Source organism: Caretta caretta, chromosome 10 (assembly GCF_965140235.1).
Source record: "Caretta caretta isolate rCarCar2 chromosome 10, rCarCar1.hap1, whole genome shotgun sequence".
In the NCBI taxonomy this organism is placed as follows: Eukaryota; Metazoa; Chordata; order Testudines; family Cheloniidae; genus Caretta; species Caretta caretta.
The window spans coordinates 38,796,696-38,816,645 of record NC_134215.1 but is presented as its reverse complement, the minus strand read 5'-3'; the positions used below and the strand labels follow the sequence as shown (position 1 = coordinate 38,816,645).

The 19,950-nt window shown below is 46.2% G+C and overlaps 1 protein-coding gene across 36 annotated transcripts in view; it reads right to left on the bottom strand.

Annotated features, from left to right (window-relative positions):
• The window catches only part of MAPK8IP3 (mitogen-activated protein kinase 8 interacting protein 3), a 155,443-nt gene that overhangs the window by 8,703 nt on the left and 126,790 nt on the right, over positions 1 to 19,950 (bottom strand). For 32 of the 36 annotated variants that reach the window (XM_048867624.2, XM_048867625.2, XM_048867628.2 and 29 more), the window contains 12 exons: positions 18,620 to 18,715; positions 16,315 to 16,476; positions 14,704 to 14,869; positions 11,294 to 11,479; positions 10,419 to 10,605; positions 9,663 to 9,785; positions 9,317 to 9,397; positions 8,199 to 8,266; positions 6,549 to 6,697; positions 5,391 to 5,562; positions 5,142 to 5,255; positions 2,789 to 2,827 (listed from right to left, as the gene is read on the bottom strand). In XM_048867624.2, coding sequence (XP_048723581.1) covers positions 2,789 to 2,827; positions 5,142 to 5,255; positions 5,391 to 5,562; positions 6,549 to 6,697; positions 8,199 to 8,266; positions 9,317 to 9,397; positions 9,663 to 9,785; positions 10,419 to 10,605; positions 11,294 to 11,479; positions 14,704 to 14,869; positions 16,315 to 16,476; positions 18,620 to 18,715 — 1,543 coding nt within the window. Of the gene's footprint in view, positions 1 to 2,788; positions 2,828 to 5,141; positions 5,256 to 5,390; positions 5,563 to 5,628; positions 5,747 to 6,548; positions 6,698 to 8,198; positions 8,267 to 9,316; positions 9,398 to 9,662; positions 9,786 to 10,418; positions 10,606 to 11,293; positions 11,480 to 14,703; positions 14,870 to 16,314; positions 16,477 to 18,619; positions 18,716 to 19,950 lie in introns of those variants that run through there. The other 4 variants (XM_048867639.2, XM_048867665.2, XM_048867664.2 and 1 more) reach the window with 2 other exon arrangements.

Sequence of the window (19,950 nt, the reverse complement as noted above, 5' to 3'; positions counted from 1 at the left end):
CTCAGATCTTAGCCCATTTACACTGATGTTCACTATGTTAGTCGTCCAATCACTGCTAACTTTTTTGGTGAAAGCAGAAACAAAAAAAGGCATTTAACACTTCAGTCATTGCTGCATTTTCTGTTATTGTCTTTTCCTCCTCATTGAGTAATGGGCCTACCCTGTTCTTGGTCTTCCTCTTCCCTCTAATGTATTTGTAAAGTGTTTTCTTGTTACCCTTTATGACCCTAGCTAGTTTAATCTTAAGAGGAGAAAAGGAGTACTTGTGGCACCTTAGAGACTAACCAATTTATTTGAGCATGAGCTTTCGTGAGCTACAGCTCACTTCATCGGATGCATACCGTGGAAACTGCAGCAGACTTTATATACACACAGAGATCATAAAACAATACCTCCTCCCACCCCACTGTCCTGCTAGTAATAGCTTATCTAAAGTGATCATCAAGTTGGGCCATTTCCAGCACAAATCCAGGTTTTCTCACCCTCCACCCCCCCACACACAAACTCACTCTCCTGCTGGTTTGTGTATGTGTGTGTCCCCGGGAAAAAAAAAGGGTGGGGTGGGGTGAGAAAGCCTGGATTTGTGCTGGACATGGCCCACCTTGATTACCATGCACATTGTAGGGAGAGTGGTCACTTTGGATGTGCTATTACCAGCAGGAGAGTGAGTTTGTGTGTGTATGGGGGTGGAGGGGTGAGAAAACCTGGATTTGTGCTGGAAATGGCCCACCTTGATTATCATGCACATTGTAGGGAGAGTGGTCACTTTGGATGAGCTATTACCAGCAGGATAGTGAGTTTGTGTGTGTGGTTTTTGGAGGGGGTGAGAAAACCTGGATTTGTGCAGGAAATGGCCCATCTTGATTATCATGCACATTGTGTAGAGAGTTGTCACTTTGGATGGGCTATTACCAGCAGGAGAGTGAGTTTGTGTGTGGGGGGGTGGAGGGTGAGAAAACCTGGATTTGTGCTGGAAATGGCCCAACTTGATGATCACTTTAGATAAGCTATTACCAGCAGGACAGTGGGGTGGGAGGAGGTATTGTTTTATGATCTCTGTGTGTATATAAAGTCTGCTGCAGTTTCCACGGTATGCATCCGATGAAGTGAGCTGTAGCTCACGAAAGCTCATGCTCAAATAAATTGGTTAGTCTCTAAGGTGCCACAAGTACTTCTTTTCTTTTTGCGAATACAGACTAACACGGCTGTTACTCTGAAACCAATCTTAAGAGGGACATTGTAGTGAATCCAAAGCTTCCATTTGTGATCAGTCACTTGGAAGAACTAAAACATAATACTTAGTCCTACCATGAGTGCAGGGGACTGGACTAAATGACCCAAGGTCCCTTACTGTCCTACAATTCTATCATAAGGTGGTTGCTATTTCGATCCTGCTACCACAGGGACCTATTGTTTCAATAGAGTTATATATTTTGGGCTGAGTTCTATTTCAGTTATTAAATGATGCAGAAATAATTCTGAAATCAGAGGAGATGTACAGCTAGCAGGCTCAAATATATCTGGAGGGAAGAATAAATGCTGGTCAAAAAGAGAGACCATAACAGTAAGGGCTTTCTGCATCTTTGTGATTTGGTTTGCTATGAGCAGGTACAATTGGCTGGCATCTAAGTTCCCTCTAAGCTGTGCGGCCGCCTATTAAGCTCCATGCAGGGGCTCAGGGCCGCAGCGGGAGAGGAGCTCCATCCCATTGGCCCCAGCGCAGACCTGTCATGGCGGAAAGAGGCGCCCCTCCCCATCAGCCCCAGCGCAGAACTGCCGCTGCGGGGAGAGGTGCCCCTCCCCGATGACCCCACCATGGACCTGCCCTGAACCTGCCGAGGCCGGGGTAGAGGCACCCCTCCTCCAGCCCCAGCACGGAACTGAGCCCCTCCCTCGGCCTGGCCCAGGCCTGCCGGATCTGCTGCAGCCGGGGAGAGGTGCCTCTACACCCAAGCTGCTGCGGCAAGAGAGCTTGGGGCGGGGGGGGGAGGGGGGGGAGGGAGGGGGAGGAGTCCTTATTCCGCACATGGGCATAAAAAATTAGAGGGAACACTGGCTGGCATCATTTAATTGTTACATAGGACCAGTCATACCAGGCAATTAATCCTTCTAGCCCAATATTCTGTCTCTAGCAGTAGCCAGTATCTAATGCTTCAAAGGGAAGCGTGATCCTGGGTAATTGTGCTATGCTTCTGGGAGAAAAAGATTCCTTTCTGACCCCTGCAGATGGTCATCTTAAGCCTTGAACCATCAACTTTTGATTTTTTCAAGATCACTGGCTTAACTTGCATACATTCAAATGATTTTTAATGCTTTTAAAAGTCCTGCTCAATTATTTCTGGCTATGAGGTCCCACAGTGGCAAAGCCCATAATTGTTTTGGAAAATGAAGGTGCTCAGAGAAAATCTTGCAAGACTGAGTGGACAGTCTATCCTTGTCTGCCTGGGAACATCTGGCTAAGCAGATCCCTACTGCTAGGGTTACAAAGTGAACAGTTTGGTTAATCTGAGCCACTCAAACAATGAAACTAATTGGAGAGATTAAAGTACTCAATTTCACAATAAAACAAATGGGATGGCTGCCAAGAAGGGTTCAAATGTTCTCAGCCCCGGGAGAATGAGGCTATTTATATTATCTCTGGTCTCTTCTCAGTGATTGCAACTTAAAATGAGAGAGGTGAACAGATAAATGGATGAACAAAGAGGTGAGAAAATGACTGGAAAGGTCGATGGGTAGACAAGGAATGACATCTGAAATCTAGAAGGAAGGTAGGTGGTGTTGGACTTACCCCGGAGCCCAAGGAGTTGGCCTCGGTGGAGGACTACGGCTAGGCACAGGCAAGAAGTGGAAAAACAGAGGGACATGGGAACAAACAGGCAGATGAGAAAAGAAGAAAAAGGCAATTATTGGGAGAAACTGCAGGAAGGAGAAACATAAACTTTTAAATCTACAGAAGGCACCAATGGATGCTATCAATTCAGAGTCGCTTTGTAAGAAAACACTGCTCTTGCTCTCCTCTTTCTTAACTAAAAAGAACATGCTGCAGCATCAGGGAGGGGAGAGAAAAAATCAGCTTCATAGTGAAATCTTACTGCATTTTCAAAAATCACATTTCTACACAAGTATCAGAGACTAGTGGAATTTGCTTACAATGTGAATTGACTTGAACTCACAGTTATGACAGCATCCCCAAGAAGGGACATGCCTTACGATACGGGCTCAGAACTGGGATTCTGAGGTTACAATCACAGACAGTTGGATTTAATGACTAATTCATTGATGACTAGTGTCAGTGCTATTGGTGTCAACAGCAGCAGGAGTGGACAATTCCAGTTCAGTAGGACTACAGTGGATTTGCTGCTCCTTCTAGAAAACAAACAGACATTCTCTATCTAGCATTCCTTTATCTGCCAGCACCACGGGAAGAAGAGGGAGCCCTGCTATTCTGACTGCAAATTCTAGTACGTTCAAGTCCACTTAGGAGAAAACTTTCCACAATGGAAAGTGAGTTAGATGTGGATTGGCAGGCAAAGAGTAGCATTACTGAATGTTTAAACTAGTGCCCCTTCCTCCCCAGATCTAGAGTTTTGCCTGTTAGCACTTGCTGGGTCTCCTCATTTTACTGGATAAAGTTGGCTTAAGATACTGATTTTTACTGAGTTTCTGATTAGATGTAATGAACTTTCTGCATCCTCAGCCTTGGGAGATGCTGCAGTGGGAGAAGTTCAGCTATCTACAGCATCATGAAATGTTTTCAGAATCAGTCAACAGTTGCCAGCCACTTTAAAATCATGCTCAACCACAGGCACCGGCTTCTGCTGGTGCCGGTGTGTGCTCGACCCGCCCTGGCCCCGCCCCAACTCCACCCCTGCCCTGCCCCCTCCTGCCCCCACTCCAACCCCTTCCCCAAAGTCCCCGCCCCAAATCCGTCCCCTCCCTGCCCCTATTCCAACCCCTTCCCTAAATCCCCGCCCCGGCCCCACCACTTCCCCGTCTCCTCCCCTGAGCGTGCCGTGTTCCCGCTTCTCCCTCCTCCCTCCCAGAGCTTATGCCGCGAAACAGCTGTTGGTGGCAACAAGCGCTGGGAGGAAAAACGGAGACGCGGCGCGCTCAGGGGAGGAGGCAGAAGTGAGATGAGCTGGGGGGCGGGGAGCTTGGCTGCTGGTGGGTGCAGAGCACCCACCAATTTTTCCCAGTGGGTACTCCAGCCCCTGAGCACCCATGGAGTCGGTGCCTATGTGCTCAACAGCAGCCTGTGTATAGATGGAGCCAACATCCCGCTCCTCAGAGGAGGAAACAGCTTCAACTGGACGGCAAGGGCCAGGAACAAAATGTCTATTTGATCTTTACATGGGGCAAATTAACTTCTAGTGAATTCTTAATTCCATAACTAGAATGGTGTCAGACCAGATCCAGGGCTCCCCAGTCAGATTAGGAAAAATGAGGAACCTCAAACAACATCACTACATGTGAACACTGCAGATGACATTTCAGACTTTCCCTAATTCTATAGGGTTTGCCTATTTCTCTCAGTCCTTCCAAGCTGAATGGAGGTTACCTCATTAGAAAGATCAATCCACAAACCAAGCCACTCTAGAACACAGTATTATAATATCCTCCATATTATTCACCATGCCATTTTTTATCATTCCTGTCGCCCATCTCTGAACCCTCTCTAATTCTGTAATATCCATTTTGAGATGGGATGATCAGTAATGCACAAAATATTCTTGAGGAGGATGTCCCACAAATTTATATAATGGCGTTGTACATTTTTCTGCATTATTCTACAGCCTGTTCCTTATGCATTCTAACATCTTGTTCGCTTTCTTGACTGCAGCAGCACACTGAGATGAGGTCTTCACTGAGCTGTCCATAACAATGTCCTAGAATGCTCTAGACTGAGGCATGCATTTCTGTAACATGGTGCAAAACCAAACTAAGCTATCTTTATTGCCAGTCTCCCTCCTTTCTCCCTGAACACTGCTGTGACCAGAATTCCAGTTGTGGCACCAAAATGCACAGGATCAGGGTGGAGATACATTAGTCAGCCAGAGCCACTCCTTCCTAGCGCAATTAGCAAATAAAGGCGTTGTGAACATCAAGAAAACACAGAAGAATGTCTGATGAACATCACCTACTCTCAGTCAGTGGGATGGAGATGACGACACCATTCCCTGTCCCAACCCAGAGGCGGTTGCCAGCGATAAGCAGGGCTGTGATTCGCACGAACGAGAAGCCCAGCTTTCCAGTGCCTGCCAAGCATGAATGAGAATTGCAGGATCAGTGAAGACAGTATCACTTGGAGCAATGCTGCCTAACAAACACTGATGCTCCGTGCCCACAAGAATAACAAACAGGCCATTTCCTGACTGGCACTGCCTTCTCACCTAGCATCTTGCTGACATAAGGCTCTATGTCCACATCCTGGAGGTGCTGATGGGTGTGGGCATGATACAGCCTCAGTGTGGAGTCCAGGCGGATGGAAACCCACACCCCATCTCCAATCCATGCCAGCTGCCGGACCTGACTCTCCCGGCGTGGGTGGGCATCGAAGGATTTCTGAAAGGCCACATAGGGGGAGCAGCGTGAGTTCATACCTGGGCTGGGGGTACTTGTTGGCTTTCAAGACTCCTGGGGCAGAGGCATAAACTAAGGAGATAGCTCTGAAACCTCCACTACAGTATGCAGAAGCTCCTCAGATCAACTGTGTGATTGGCCAGCCTGTTCCTCTGGTTTCCTCTCCCTAGAGAGAATTGTTACAGTCTTAGATATTCTAATAGACTGCTTTGGAATTAGGACATTAATGAAATGGCTCATGCCAAAGAGTGAAATGAAATGAAACCATTTTGCCTTATTCAGGGTACTTTTCAAACAATGCAAAAGGAATCTCCCAGCACTTCTCAGTCAAGTTTTTAAAAGCACAAGGATGAGGATCTTGCTGGTGGTGAGTGAGGTGAATTTACTGGTTGTGGATTTACTGTTTGTATTCGTCCCCCTTTTATAGCAGTTGCATCCTACAGACATTGTTACTCCTGTTACACTGTTACATTATAACGAATCACAATTTCAACAAGATGGGTTTTAAACTAGCATCTTGCTCTTCAATAAGTGGAACCCCCACAGCTTGCTGCCCACACCGGCCCATTTTGCAGTTATATACTGCCTGCGGCCAAGCATGAGTCTGACTTCCTACCAAGTGATACACACTAGGGCCGGGTACAGACGCCCAGTCCAGCCTCATCAGTTAAATGAGAGGAAGTGCTAAACTGAGATGTGATCTGAAGATTCCATACGGGGAGGAATGACGGAGTGTGTCAGGAGTGCTATTCTGGCAGATTTCTAGAGTAACATGACCTCTAGTTACAGTTCTTCCCCTACCAACATGGATCAGCACCAAGGATACAAAGGCTCTGCATTCCCTCACTCCCCTGCAGAAGAGCAGCTAGAAAAATTAATACACTGGGAGCCAGCAACTTATCTTTACTCTCACTTTCACATACACACATGCGCACGCACACACACATACGCACACACAGCCTCCTCACCTCAATCTGCATTGTCTTGGGCTGGATGACATGGACTTTGTTCTTATAGCCACACCAGACTCTATCATACACAACAGCCATGCAGCGGATGGAATGGTGGGTGTGACCCAGGTCCATCAGGTGATAGTTGCTGAGATCCCATTGACCATCTAGGGAGAAGCAAAGACATTAGAAGAGGTGTTGTATACTTCATCAGATGTTATGCACAACACTCATTTTCTTTTCCATTTAATTCTGGGACTGTCTCATACTTTCCTGTAAATGAAAGCTGTGTTAGTTATTTAAAAGCAGCCATAGGTAATCAATATTCTTAGCTTTCTGAGTATTCATGGAGGAGCACAAGACTGGCCAAGAACCCTCAAGAATAAATTATTCAGAAACACAATTCATACCATTAGAACAAGAGAAAACACAAGAGAGAAATCCTGATACATAACTGTCATAACCTGAAGACTACAGAAACCTTTGTGCTGCCAAAAATGAAAAGAATTTCTACAGGAAAACTCACATAATAAGCAACACAATGAATCACAGGTTGTTTATTATATCAAAATAGAATGTGGAGATTCTGAATGTACATATCATTGTGTGTGAAATCCTGTTAGACTGGCAGTGCAGGATCATGGATTATAGGACACGCACACCAAAGGTCATTTTCCTTAGATTTGTTAACAGGCCATAGATTGATACTACTACTTGGGGTCAGAGCCTCGTGCACACTAAGCACATGGCAGTGCATGTGGGGTTGGGTGCTAAAACTCCCAAAATCTGGCTTATTTAAACCTCCATTCTTATTGTGAGAAGGTGAATAGACTCCCCTAAGCTTTTTAATGAGCTACAGCAAAAAAAGGGGCAGCAGGGGGTGGGGGGAAGCAAATCCAATGGAACTATCTCAAAGCTTGTTCGAATGAATCACTCTTCTCTGTAAGGGGCATCATTCTCCCCATTTTACAAACAGAGAAGCTGAAGCATATTTAAATGATTTGCCCAAAGTCACTCACAGCCAGGGACAGAACCCAGATCTCTCACCTCCTAGACCTATGCTCCAACTACTAGAGCAATCAGGCTTCTTCTGAAGACATATGACTTCTAGGTCAGGAAGGATTATTGTATCTTTAAAATGAATGTTCTGAATGTATGAATGATCAGACCTAAACTCCAAGTTCACATTGCCTAACCAACCATAACAGAGGTTGAATCAAAATTGGTTTCCATGCAAACAGCAGCCTGTCCACTTTAGTGTGTTGTACTGACTCCACTGCTTTGATTACACTCAGAGAATTCAAGGAGTAACTGAGAAAGAAGTGTTGCTCTGGGAACTTTGGTCACAACTGGAAACTGCTCTGAAGTTCTCAGGTGTGAATGCAGCTGGGAGCTGCAGTGTAACAGAGATGATCTCTAGGGATGCAAAATCAGCCTGCAGCTAGCAGGATAAAGAATTACAACCCAGAAGTAAGAGGAGCTGTAATGATTAGGATGAGGGTAATACTTTTATAGTAGCCATATATTTTAAGAAAATATTAATTCCCCAGCAATCTGGCACCCTGCCATCTTGAATCAGAAGGAAGCACTGAAATGCTTAATTTATTTCCAGAGACTCTGCTTCTGTCTTGAAGCAGGCTAGTTCATCTTTGCTCCTTTGATCCTTACCTTCTCCTCGGTGGAATATGGCTAATGTTCCATCTGCCAGGGCAACAAGAACCCGTCCTTTCACATGCCTGAAATAATAGAGAAGAAAATGCTCATGAAAAGGTGGCAATAACAGGAAATGCTGCAAGATTAGGATGTTTTAATGGTCTGCTTGGTTTGGCGAATGAGAGATTCCTTCTCCCACTCTCTTGGTTATAAATCATTTCCTGTATCTAAACAAATCACACATATGGTCATGCCATTATTCCTGCTAAATCCAGCGCTTGCAGGCAACATTCATCATGTGAGAGTCACACACACAGCTTCTTTATTCTATTGGTAGCACTAATGCCTTCCTTATTAAACTAGCCGGGGGCTCACCAATGCCCTGCTGAGTTTCCCCTCTTCTTTTCACTGGCTTTACAATAATGTAACTCCACTGATTTCTAATTTACACTAGAGTGAGTGAGAGGAGAATTGAGCTATTGTCCCCCCACCCCTGCTTACTTATTTCCAATCTTCGGTACAAGCCTGCAACTGGGAAAGAAGGTAGCTCAGTGTGGATATGTCTACACTGCACACTAAGCCTGGGCTCTGACTCAGGTTTGAGTCCAAGCCCCACTTCCATCTACACACAAATCAGCCTAACTCAGGTTAGCAAGCACTCAGGACCTGGGTTCTAGGACCCAGCCATGGGGGTGGGTCAGAGCCCAAGTCCTGCATGACTCAGGTCCAAGCCCCGTCATTTTGCAGTGTGGATGCAAGTCTAGCCACAGACCCAAATCAGAAGGTCTTTGTAGTGCAGAATGGATGCATTAGCACAGCTGAGAGAACCAGATCCAGCAACTACAAACCCAGATTTAAAATGCATGTGGATGCTCAAGCATGGGCTTGGAAACGCTGAATCTGTAAGCCTGGGTCCCTAAGACCTGGGCTTAGTGTGCAGTATAGAAATACCCTCTGAAGCTTAAATGGTTCAGTGAGCAGGGAGTGGGTTGAGACCCCTTCCCCACAGACCTTTACTGATTTACAGAACACTACCAGGGTGATGAAAAGATGGCCAGGCAAAGAACCAACTAATGACAAGAAAAATAACAAATTCCCTGGTTTAGAGTTTCCAACTCAGTACACCAACTTACACCAGGCTCAGCACAGAATCCTTCAGCTTTATTGAATGCAGACATTTCTTCCAGTTGGACACTGCCGAGTGCACATACAGCCTGGGAGAAAGGAGCAGACAACGATGGTTAGCAGGAAGGCCAATAAACCTACAAAGGCTGAACTGTGGGGTAGGGGTTGAGTCTTTTACTCTAGCATCAAAGGAATTTGCAAAGTGTGGGTGAGTTGCTCTGCCTAAGATGAACTGGGGACTCAGAACAGCTAGTGCAGCAAGGATACACTCTTTAAAGGCAATGATATCTAGATCTATGGGGTTTTATTAATGTGGGTGACATATAGGGTTCCGTAAAATGGCAGTGAACCTACCAGCCATTCTGCGCTCCAAGCCACATTGTGGGTGCAGCACTGGTGCCTGTTCCAGCAGCATCACCGTTCACTTCCTGCTCTGGCAGTGTTGTGCTCGACTCTGTCTTTTGCTGCCCGTTCTCACTGCAGAGACAAAACAGACCTCACAAGTTGATTATAGGTCATATCTGGGGCCAGAGCCATCCCTTGGGTATGGCGAATCAGGGCAACCACCTCGGGCCCCGTGCTTTGGGGGGCCGCACACTTCGATAAAATCATGAGTAGATGGGCAGAGAGGTGAGGCAGGAGACAGGCAGGTGAGTGGGGTGAGGAGGCGAACAGGGAGGCGAGCGGCAGGTGGGAGGGGGGCGAGGAGGCCGGCAGGCGGACAAGGAGGAAGGGAGTAGCGGGCAGCCGAACCACGACTGTTAGCTGAACCATGTTTGTTTCATTTTATTTCTTCTCTACCCTGTTATCCCATCTGTGATATTGGTTTGGCATGAAAGTGACGAGAGTTTGAATCTGCCCAAAAAAACCAGACTGGCCACCTCATTTTACTCATCACAAACAGCTGATGCAGGCAAAGATTGATGGTACACAACTGTATTATTGTTATTATTATTTTTTGTATTACCATTGCACTGAGGACTCCTTATTGTGGATCAGAACCCTACTGTGGTTGGCGCTGTACAAACACAGGACAAAAAGACGGTCCCTGCCCCAAGGAGCTTATATCTAAGTATAAGACAAAGAGCACACTCCATGCATCCAGCCTACCTGTTCTGTCTAACAGGTGCCTGAGCTGGATCTGGCTCTGTAAAGATATGCTCTGTAAGTGGACCAGGCCGGACTTGAGCTGGTTCTGTTTCATTTGCACCACTCTCTGGTACCTCTGTAGCTTCTGTTGCCTCCTCCGTGGACTGGGACTGATAGATCTTCCCATTGCTGACTGCAGCCACCTCACCTAGGGAAGGGGAAAATGCTGTAAGGTGGATGGGAAACAAGAAAGAGGGAACTATATATATAAAAAAGCTTCTGGTTTTATGATTATTCTTGCAAGTCAGACAGCTTTTGTGTCTGCTATTATAGATTCCCCAAGCTGCATATAGATGAGGAGAGTACTCAAGAGAGATCTCTATTCTGAAGGAGAGGAGTCAGAGTATTTTAAGGTGAGGTATGGTCTATGTCTGGTAGGGTGTCAGAAACCCTCTATGGCAGCCCGTTCCACTGAGGATCTGATCAGAGTATTTTTACTCCCGTTCCCACACTCACATCTTTGCTCACCTCAATGAATTAGTGAGTTTATAGAAAGACATGGGTTGGGAAAGAAAAATGCTAAGAATAGCAACAAAAGTGAGAGATCAAGGACATGTCATCTGTCGAAAAGATTCCACTCTGTTAACCCCAGTACTGTACAGTGTGATGTGGATCATTCATAGGGAAGAGGAAAGGAACACTCTGGATTCTAAATAGAAGGTCTCAAAGGTATAAACAAAGGGGATGGCCAAGGTGTTTATGACTTAGCCTAGACTTGCAAGACTTCTTGGGGATCCCCAAGGACTTCAGGCCAGGAAGGGGAGTACTCAGATGAAGAAGGATGTGGCTACAGGGTGAAAACCAGATTATCATGAGACCTTAGTCCTGAGACTCACTCTGTCCCTTATCCAGCACGGGGGTGTCTCCACGAGAAGAACAGTTACTGCGTGGCACGTTGCACCGGGTTGCACAACCCACCAGAGTGATTCCTGCAAGAACTCCATCTGTTCCAGATGACTCTTCTGGATTCACGTCTCCCTCCAGAAAGATCTCGCCTGGAGGATAGTCACTGTCACTAGCCGCTGAAGGGAAAGGAAGAGACTCTTCCGTAAGTGTAATAGCCACTCTACCCTATTTTGGCTTAGCAGCATTCCTGAGATATCCATGGAGATGTAACATTCTGATGGTGAGTTTACCAGTCTCATGAAGACACCACAGCCCCTTGGAGAGTGCCTTGCCCAGCCTCCATATCAAGGCCAGGTTTGTGGAGCCCTTACTCAGGGCTGGTGAGCACTTGCTTACATGAGTAGACTTCTGGAAGTCAAAGGAACTACTTACATGAATAAGTTTCAGAGTAACAGCCGTGTTAGTCTGTATTCGCAAAAAGAAAAGGAGTACTTGTGGAACTGTATCATGTTCGTGGGGGTGGAGGGGCAGAAGGAGAGGCCCCGAGATAGAACAGCTGTTTCTGCTGGGCTGAGAGTATAGTTGGATAGGTTAACAATATTGCTAGCAGATACAGTTCTGTGGTGACCTAGAATCCTATTTTCGACGTCTCCGACTCAAGGAATATTTCCAAAATACCTCTGAACAACATACTAATCCACAGAGGTCTCCCTACCAACACTACAGAAAGAAGGATTCTAGATGGACTCCTCCTGAAGGTCGAAACAGCAGACTGGACTTCTACATAGAGTGCTTCCGCCGACGTGCACGGGCTGAAATTGTGGAAAAGCAGCATCACTTGCCCCATAACCTCAGCCATGCGGAACGCAATGCCATCCACAGCCTCAGAAACAACTCTGACATCATAATCAAAAAGGCTGACAAAGGAGGTGCTGTTGTCATCATGAATAGGTCGGAATATGAACAAGAGGCTGCTCGGCAGCTCTCCAACACGAGTTTCTACAAGCCATTACCCTATGATCCCACTGAGAGTTACCAAAAGCAACTACAGCATTTGCTCAAGAAACTTCCTGAAAAAGCACAAGATCAAATCCGCACAGACACACCCCTGGAACCCCGACCTGGGATATTCTATCTACTACCCAAGATCCATAAACCTGGAAATCCTGGGTGCCCCATCATCTCAGGCATTGGCACCCTGACAGCAGGATTGTCTGGCTATGTAGACTCCCTCCTCAGGCCCTACGCTACCAGCACTCCCAGCTACCTTCGAGACACCACTGACTTCCTGAGGAAACTACAATCCATCAGTGATCTTCCTGATAACACCATCCTGGCTACTATGGATGTAGAAGCCCTCTACACCAACATTCCACACAAAGATGGACTACAAGCCGTCAAGAACACTATCCCCGATAATGTCACGGCTAACCTGGTGGCTGAACTTTGTGACTTTGTCCTTACCCATAACTATTTCACATTTGGGGACAATGTATACCTTCAGATCAGCGGCACTGCTATGGGTACCCGCATGGCCCCACAGTATGCCAACATTTTTATGGCTGATTTAGAACAACGCTTCCTCAGCTCTCGTCCCCTAAAGCCCCTACTCTACTTATGCTATATTGATGACATCTTCATCATCTGGACCCATGGAAAAGAAGCCCTTGAGGAATTCCACCATGATTTCAACAATTTCCATCCCACCACCAACCTCAGCCTGGTCCAGTCCACACAAGAGATCCACTTCCTGGACACTGCAGTGCTAATAAACGATGGTCACATAAACACCACCCTATACCGGAAACCTACTGACCGCTATTCCTACCTGCATGCCTCCAGCTTTCACCCTGACCACACCACACGATCCATCATCTACAGCCAAGCTCTGCGATACAACCGCATTTGCTCCAACCCCTCAGACAGAGACAAACACTTACAAGATCTCTGTCAAGCTTTCTTACAACTACAATACCCACCTGCAGAAGTAAAGAAACAGATTGATAGAGCCAGAAGAGTTCCCAGAAGTTACCTACTACAGGACAGGCCTAACAAAGAAAATAACAGAACGCCACTAGCGGTCACCTTCAGCCCCCAACTAAAACCCCTCCAACGCATTATTAAGGATCTACAACCTATCCTAAAGGATGACCCAACACTCTCACAAGTCTTGGGAGACAGGCCAGTCCTTGCCTACAGACAGCCCCGCAACCTGAAGCAAATACTCACCAACAACCACATACCACACAACAGAACCACTAACCCAGGAACTTATCCTTGCAACAAAGCCCGTTGCCAATTGTGCCCACATATCTATTCAGGGGACACCATCACAGGGCCTAATAACATCAGCCACACTATCAGAGGCTCGTTCACCTGCACATCCACCAATGTGATATATGCCATCATGTGCCAGCAATGCCCCTCTGCCATGTACATTGGTCAAACTGGACAGTCTCTACGTAAAAGAATAAATGGACACAAATCAGATGTCAAGAATTATAACATTCATAAACCAGTCGGAGAACACTTCAATCTCTCTGGTCACGCAATCACAGACATGAAGGTCGCTATCTTAAAACAAAAAAACTTCAAATCCAGACTCCAGCGAGAAACTGCTGAATTGGAATTCATTTGCAAATTGGATACTATTAATTTAGGCTTAAATAGAGACTGGGAGTGGCTAAGTCATTATGCAAGGTAGCCTGTTTCCTCTTGTTTTTTCCTACCCCCCCCCCCCAGATGTTCTGGTTTAACTTGGATTTAAACTTGGAGAGTGGTCAGTTTGGATGAGCTATTACCAGCAGGAGAGTGAGTTTGTGTGTGTATGGGGGTGGGGGGGATGTGAGAAAACCTGGATTTGTGCAGGAAATAGCCCGACTTGATTATGTAAAGAGTTGTCACTTTGGATGGGCTAGCACCAGCAGGAGAGTGAATTTGTGTGGGGGGGTGGAGGGTGAGAAAACCTGGATTTGTGCTGGAAATGGCCCACCTGATGATCACTTTAGATAAGCTATTACCAGCAGGACAGTGGGGTGGGAGGAGGTATTGTTTCATATTCTCTGTGTATATATAAAGTCTGCTGCAGTTTCCACGGTATGCATCCGATGAAGTGAGCTGTAGCTCACGAAAGCTCATGCTCAAATAAATTGGTTAGTCTCTAAGGTGCCACAAGTACTCCTTTTCTTTTTACATGAATAAGTGCTCATCAACGTAAGTAAAGTCTCCACAGTCTGGTCCTACATGAAGGCAGGTTATGGGTGACCATCTGTGGACACAGTTGCTGAACTGGTCACAGCAGCTCCCACTTGTTAGCTACGGAACAACTAAGCATCATTTGCAACAAATCTGAGGAGTTGATGAATCTGTTCAAGCTTGAAAGATGCCTTTTCTCACTTACCAGGGATGCTGGAAATGCAGAGTACGTGGGCATTGCAGACAGTAAACTGATCCACCACTGTGCCAGGCTGGTTGGCATCAATGATTACAACTTTACTTGTAGAGAGGGTACTCGTGAGAATCCAGACTCGGCTGGATGTGGCATCCATCTCGTGCAGCTCCTTTACCTGCAGGAGATAAAAATGAAGGGAGAGAATCAGCACTCCTGAGACTCCAGCTAACCAATCAATCTTTGACAACATTTGTATTGAAGAGACCAGCCTTCCAGCTCTAGAGAGTGAACACCTCTTGTTAGCATCTGAAGATACACAAAAATAGGCAGCCACAATGCAAATTTCCACTATGCTGCTGCCCTAGCATACCTCAGCCCAGACTGCAGAGACCACCTATGGGGCGAGTGGGGAGTTTGGTCCTAAGCCTCGCCTCTGAGACTTACAATTAGTGTCACTGGGAACTCATTTCATAGAGGCCACCAAACAGCAGTCAGATAGTAACAGCATTTAGTTACTGTCAACCTCGGCTGTACTTGAACTATCAACCTAAGCAAGGAAGGTTCTGTCTACTATGCTACTACTTAGCACAACCAATCCATTTTTAAAATTCATCACAGTTCCCCAGACATAAATCATAGAAGAGCCATGCATTCCCTCTAGGTGGCTTCAAACTGTTGTAACATTGGGTTCAGTATCTTACTGGGTTTATGTTCGGTGAAAAAAGTTGCTTTCTAGAATGGGAAGTTCAGAAGCAGCAGCTCATTCCAATAAAACCTCTCTTGCTATGGTAAAACAGGCCAGGAATGAGCTCACCAACACACCTAGCAATAACCCACTTCTTAGCTCAAAATACAGCTGGGAGGCAGATGGGCTTGAGGATGAAACCCACCAGTTATTAGAAATCTATTGCAGTATTATCCTCCTTCCCAGAGGATTAGCAGCCATCCTACTGTGGGAAGACATGGAAGCCAAGAGTAGCCACAACCTTGCAAAGATTTACAGAGCAACCTACAGCTCTACTGCACTTTCACTAGTTATCGGTTACAGGTCAGTCATCACTGGCTTTAGACCTTTCCATCCTCATAGCTGCTTACATTTTGCCATATGGAAATCTGAATGAAATGAGCCATTGTGTTGCCTGCCATTACTTCATCTGTCTGCTTGATAGCTGGACAGCAAGGCTTCTGTATTACAGAAGCAGCATTAGCCATCTTGCACCCAAGCTCCAATACCATGATTCTCAATACATCCTGTTCCTGCCTGAATCCTGATACTTTTTATGAAAGACTGCATTGTCATTCGGCATCAAATGATCCTTTTATTCTAATAAAGCACCTTGTATCTGTAGATCTCCAAGCACTTTACAAAGGGGAAAATGGAGGCTTGGCCAGGGTATGTGACTTATCCAAGATCAGAGTCATTGGTGGAGCTGAGAATAGCACCTGCTCTTATCACTGGACAATGCTGCATAGATATTAAACCAATTGTTACAGGAGGAAAGACTATGCAAACAGCCAGTACATGAGAGACATAGTTCTAATACTATGACGATGAGTGTGCCAAATAAGGGGGGCAGGGACAGAAAGAGGCGGAGAGAATCAGAGGGTCCCTTTTCTGACCTTTTTCTTTTCTGGAGATGTGTGGTTACTCTTGGTGTTCTCTCCTTCCACCTCCCGGTCACAGGTGAGCGGATCACGTCCAGGATCTGACTTCTGTCCACTCCCAGAATCCTGTTCAAAGGGCTTCCAGCCCATCAGGTTGACTCCAGCTGCACACCACAACTAAATGATCAAAGCAGAAATCTAAAGAGACTAAGAACTATTTGGGGACCAGAACCTTACTCAGTTCAAGTACCCCTGCAGAGCATTCCATGCACATACCCAACACCTACAAAAATTTAGGTTGATTTCTACCAGAAACCACAGTCAATTTAGGGGAGAAAGGAAAGAGGAAATCTGAAGCCACTGCATTTCCAAAGAGACAATTTAGCAAATATGATTAGCAGATATTAAAAGAGAAAGAAAATAATAAACTCTGTGTGTGACCTAAAATCAAGCTGGTGAAAGGTCCACAGCATTGCAGTGAAAAGGGTTCCAAGACTCTCCTAGGTGGAGAAGCAGAATGTTTTCTTTACACGTCAATAACCAGAACAGGCAGTACTAACAGAGTCCACAACTGGAAACAGGGCTGTTAGGGCATGACTCTGCAGTATGCATGCAGACAAAAAACGGATTTGTCTTCGATTTGGGTTAAGCATGCATAACAAATGTAGGATTGGGCCCTGAAAAGCAGGTTTCCTGCAAGTTTGAAGTGACTTGCATCTTCTCCTGTGCTAGAAACTACCTAATCCACTGTAAGCCACATTGTTTTTATGAGAATGTTGGGGATGGAATCCTATTCCCAAACACTGGGACAATCAACAATCTCTGGGGAAAAACAGACCAAACAGAAGCATCCCCATAGGTCAGGCTATGCTGAGAATCTCAGACCACAAACAGCCAGCAATGTAAGAATTCTTTTACCATTTAATATCCAACTGCAGTCTGAAAATCAACTCTGAATATGAGAGACAAGGTGGGGGAGGGAATACCTGTACCCCGATATAACACAGTCCTCGGGAACCAAAAAAGCTTACCGTCTTATAGGTGAGACCATGTTATAGCAGGGTAGGAAGAGGAACCTCTCCCCGCCCCAGCTCACCTCTGCTCCGCCTCGTCCCACGAGCACGCCGCTGCTCCGCTTCTCCTCCCTCCCAGGCCTGCCACACCAATCAGCTGATTCGCAGCAAGCCTTGGAGGGAGGGAGGGAGGAAGGGGGGAGAAGCGGAGCGGCAATGGTGCGGTCAGGGGAGGAGGCGGAGGGGAAGTGAGCTGGGGTGGGGAGCAGTTCCTCTGCCCCCTGCCCCCCACCCCTCGGTTACTTGCTGCGGCCCTCCCTGCGCCCCCCGCCTCAGCTCACCTCCACTCCGCCTACGCCCCTGAGCACGCCGCTGCCGCTCTGCTTCTCCTCTCATTTCTCCCTCCCTCCCAGGCTTGCTGCGAATCAGCTGATTGGCGCGGCAAGCCTGGGAGGGAGGAGAAGCGGAGAGGTGGCATGCTCGTGGGAGGAGGCGGAGGCGAGCTGGGCAAGTAAGGGGGGGGTGCAGAGGAACCGCTTGCAGTAACATGAATTCGGATATAATGAGGTAAAGCAGCTCCGCTCCCCAGAGCACTGCTTTACCGAGTTATATGCAAATTCGCGTTATATTGGACCGCATTGTATCGGGGTAGAGGTGTATCTTTTACTGGACCAACATCTGCTGGTGACAGAGACAAGCTTTTGAGCTCCACAGAGCTCTTCTTCAAGTTTGGGAAAGATACTCAGAGTGTCATAGATTCAGGCCTGGCATAAGCAGACAATTCCAGAGAAGTCTATTGAGTTACAAATACCAAAGCTAAATTTGGTTCAGATTGGCGATTTCTAATCAGTGATGGAGGTTAAAGAAATATGTTCATAGCTGCCTTCAACTGCTCTTGCTGATTTTTTTATATCGGTTTACTGTACAGTGCTCTAAGGCTTCTTTGTAAGGGGAGCTTTATAAACTCAGGTGGTTGCTGATCCTGTGTAAGTCACGCATAAAAACAAGCAAAGAACCTAGGAAAGAACCACGGTAATGTCTCCTGGCAACCAAAATTTGCTGTGAAATATAGCCTTAGAAACAGATGTACTGTTGTCCTATATGCATTAGAAATAAGCCATTCCAAAGGCAAAGCAGGAGTAGAAGTCTTCAGATTTAACAGAAACTTTGAACAATTGGACCATGTCAAAAATTTCAAACAACCTAAAAATTGCACCAGTAATTAATTTGACCATAATTCATACCCGGGGACGTGCACCACTCACAGTCACAATGGTATGCAAAACAGTCTATAGCTGAATATTTACCTTCATGGTGGGGTCCTTCTCCACTAGAGGGCGACAGTACACAGGCACAGGGACATTTTTCATGCGGGTGTCTTCCTGGCCACCATTGGGACTCAGCTGTGGAGGAAGAGGAGACAGAGAAAGACAGTACAAGAGTGTGATATGATTATAAGCCAGCTATAACAATAGACCTATAGCCATGAAGGTGTAACAAAAAACTTTAGCCTTAGAAAAACCTTGCAGTTACTCACTGCCAATGCCTGCGTATGCTTCATCGTACACCTTGTATGGAATGAAGCCTCAAATGGCCTGGAACCAGTATACCTGTGAGACCACCTCTCTCACCATGATACACTGCCAGAGTTACAGTGTCACACTAACAGCATTCCAATGCAAGAGGGCCAGGGGCTCACTGTATCTGGTAGTGAGTGAGTTACAGCTGGCATGACTAGTTAAGTGTACTCCAACTCACTAAGGTCATAAATTATACCCAAAAAGTGTCATGTAAGCTATCAATAGAAATCACTGATCATTAATATTACTGTTTGGTGTAAGTACGGAACACCAGTAGGAGCACTGCCAGCAGATCGAGGGACGTGATCGTTCCCCTCTATTCGACATTGGTGAGGCCTCATCTGAAGTACTGTGTCCAGTTTTGGGCCCCACACTACAAGAAGGATGTGGATAAAATGGAGAGAGTCCGGCGGAGGGCAACAAAAATGATTAGGGGGCTGGAGCACATGACTTATAAGGAGAGGCTGAGGGAACTGGGATTATTTATTCTGCAAAAGAGAAGAATGAGGGGGGATTTGATAGCTGCTTTCAACTACCTGAAAGGGGGTTCCAAGGAGGATGGATCTAGACTGTTCTCAGTGGTACCAGATGACAGAACAAGGAGTAATGGTCTCAAGTTGCAGTGGGGGAGGTTTAGATTGGATATTAGGAAAAACTTTTTCACTAGGAGGGTGGTGAAGCACTGGAATGGGTTACCTAGGGACGTGGTGGATTCTCCTTCCTTAGAGGTTTTTAAGGTCAGGCTTAACAAAGCCCTGGCTGGGATGATTTAGTTGGGGATTGGTCCTGCTTTAAGCAGGGGTTGGACTAGATGATCTCCTGAGGTCCCTTCCAACCCTGATATACTATGATTCTATGAACACAAACTCAAAATTACAAACATATTGGAAATTATGTGTCCTGCCAGGCAGGGCTAAAGTTATTCCACTCTAGACAAAGGGAGATGCCTTCTAGGTGGCTGAATGACATTCAATGTACATTAAGAGATAATGGGAATGCAAACAACATAGAAGATAAACAGGACCATCAAGACAGCAGGGGGAGGAGATTGCAGGAAA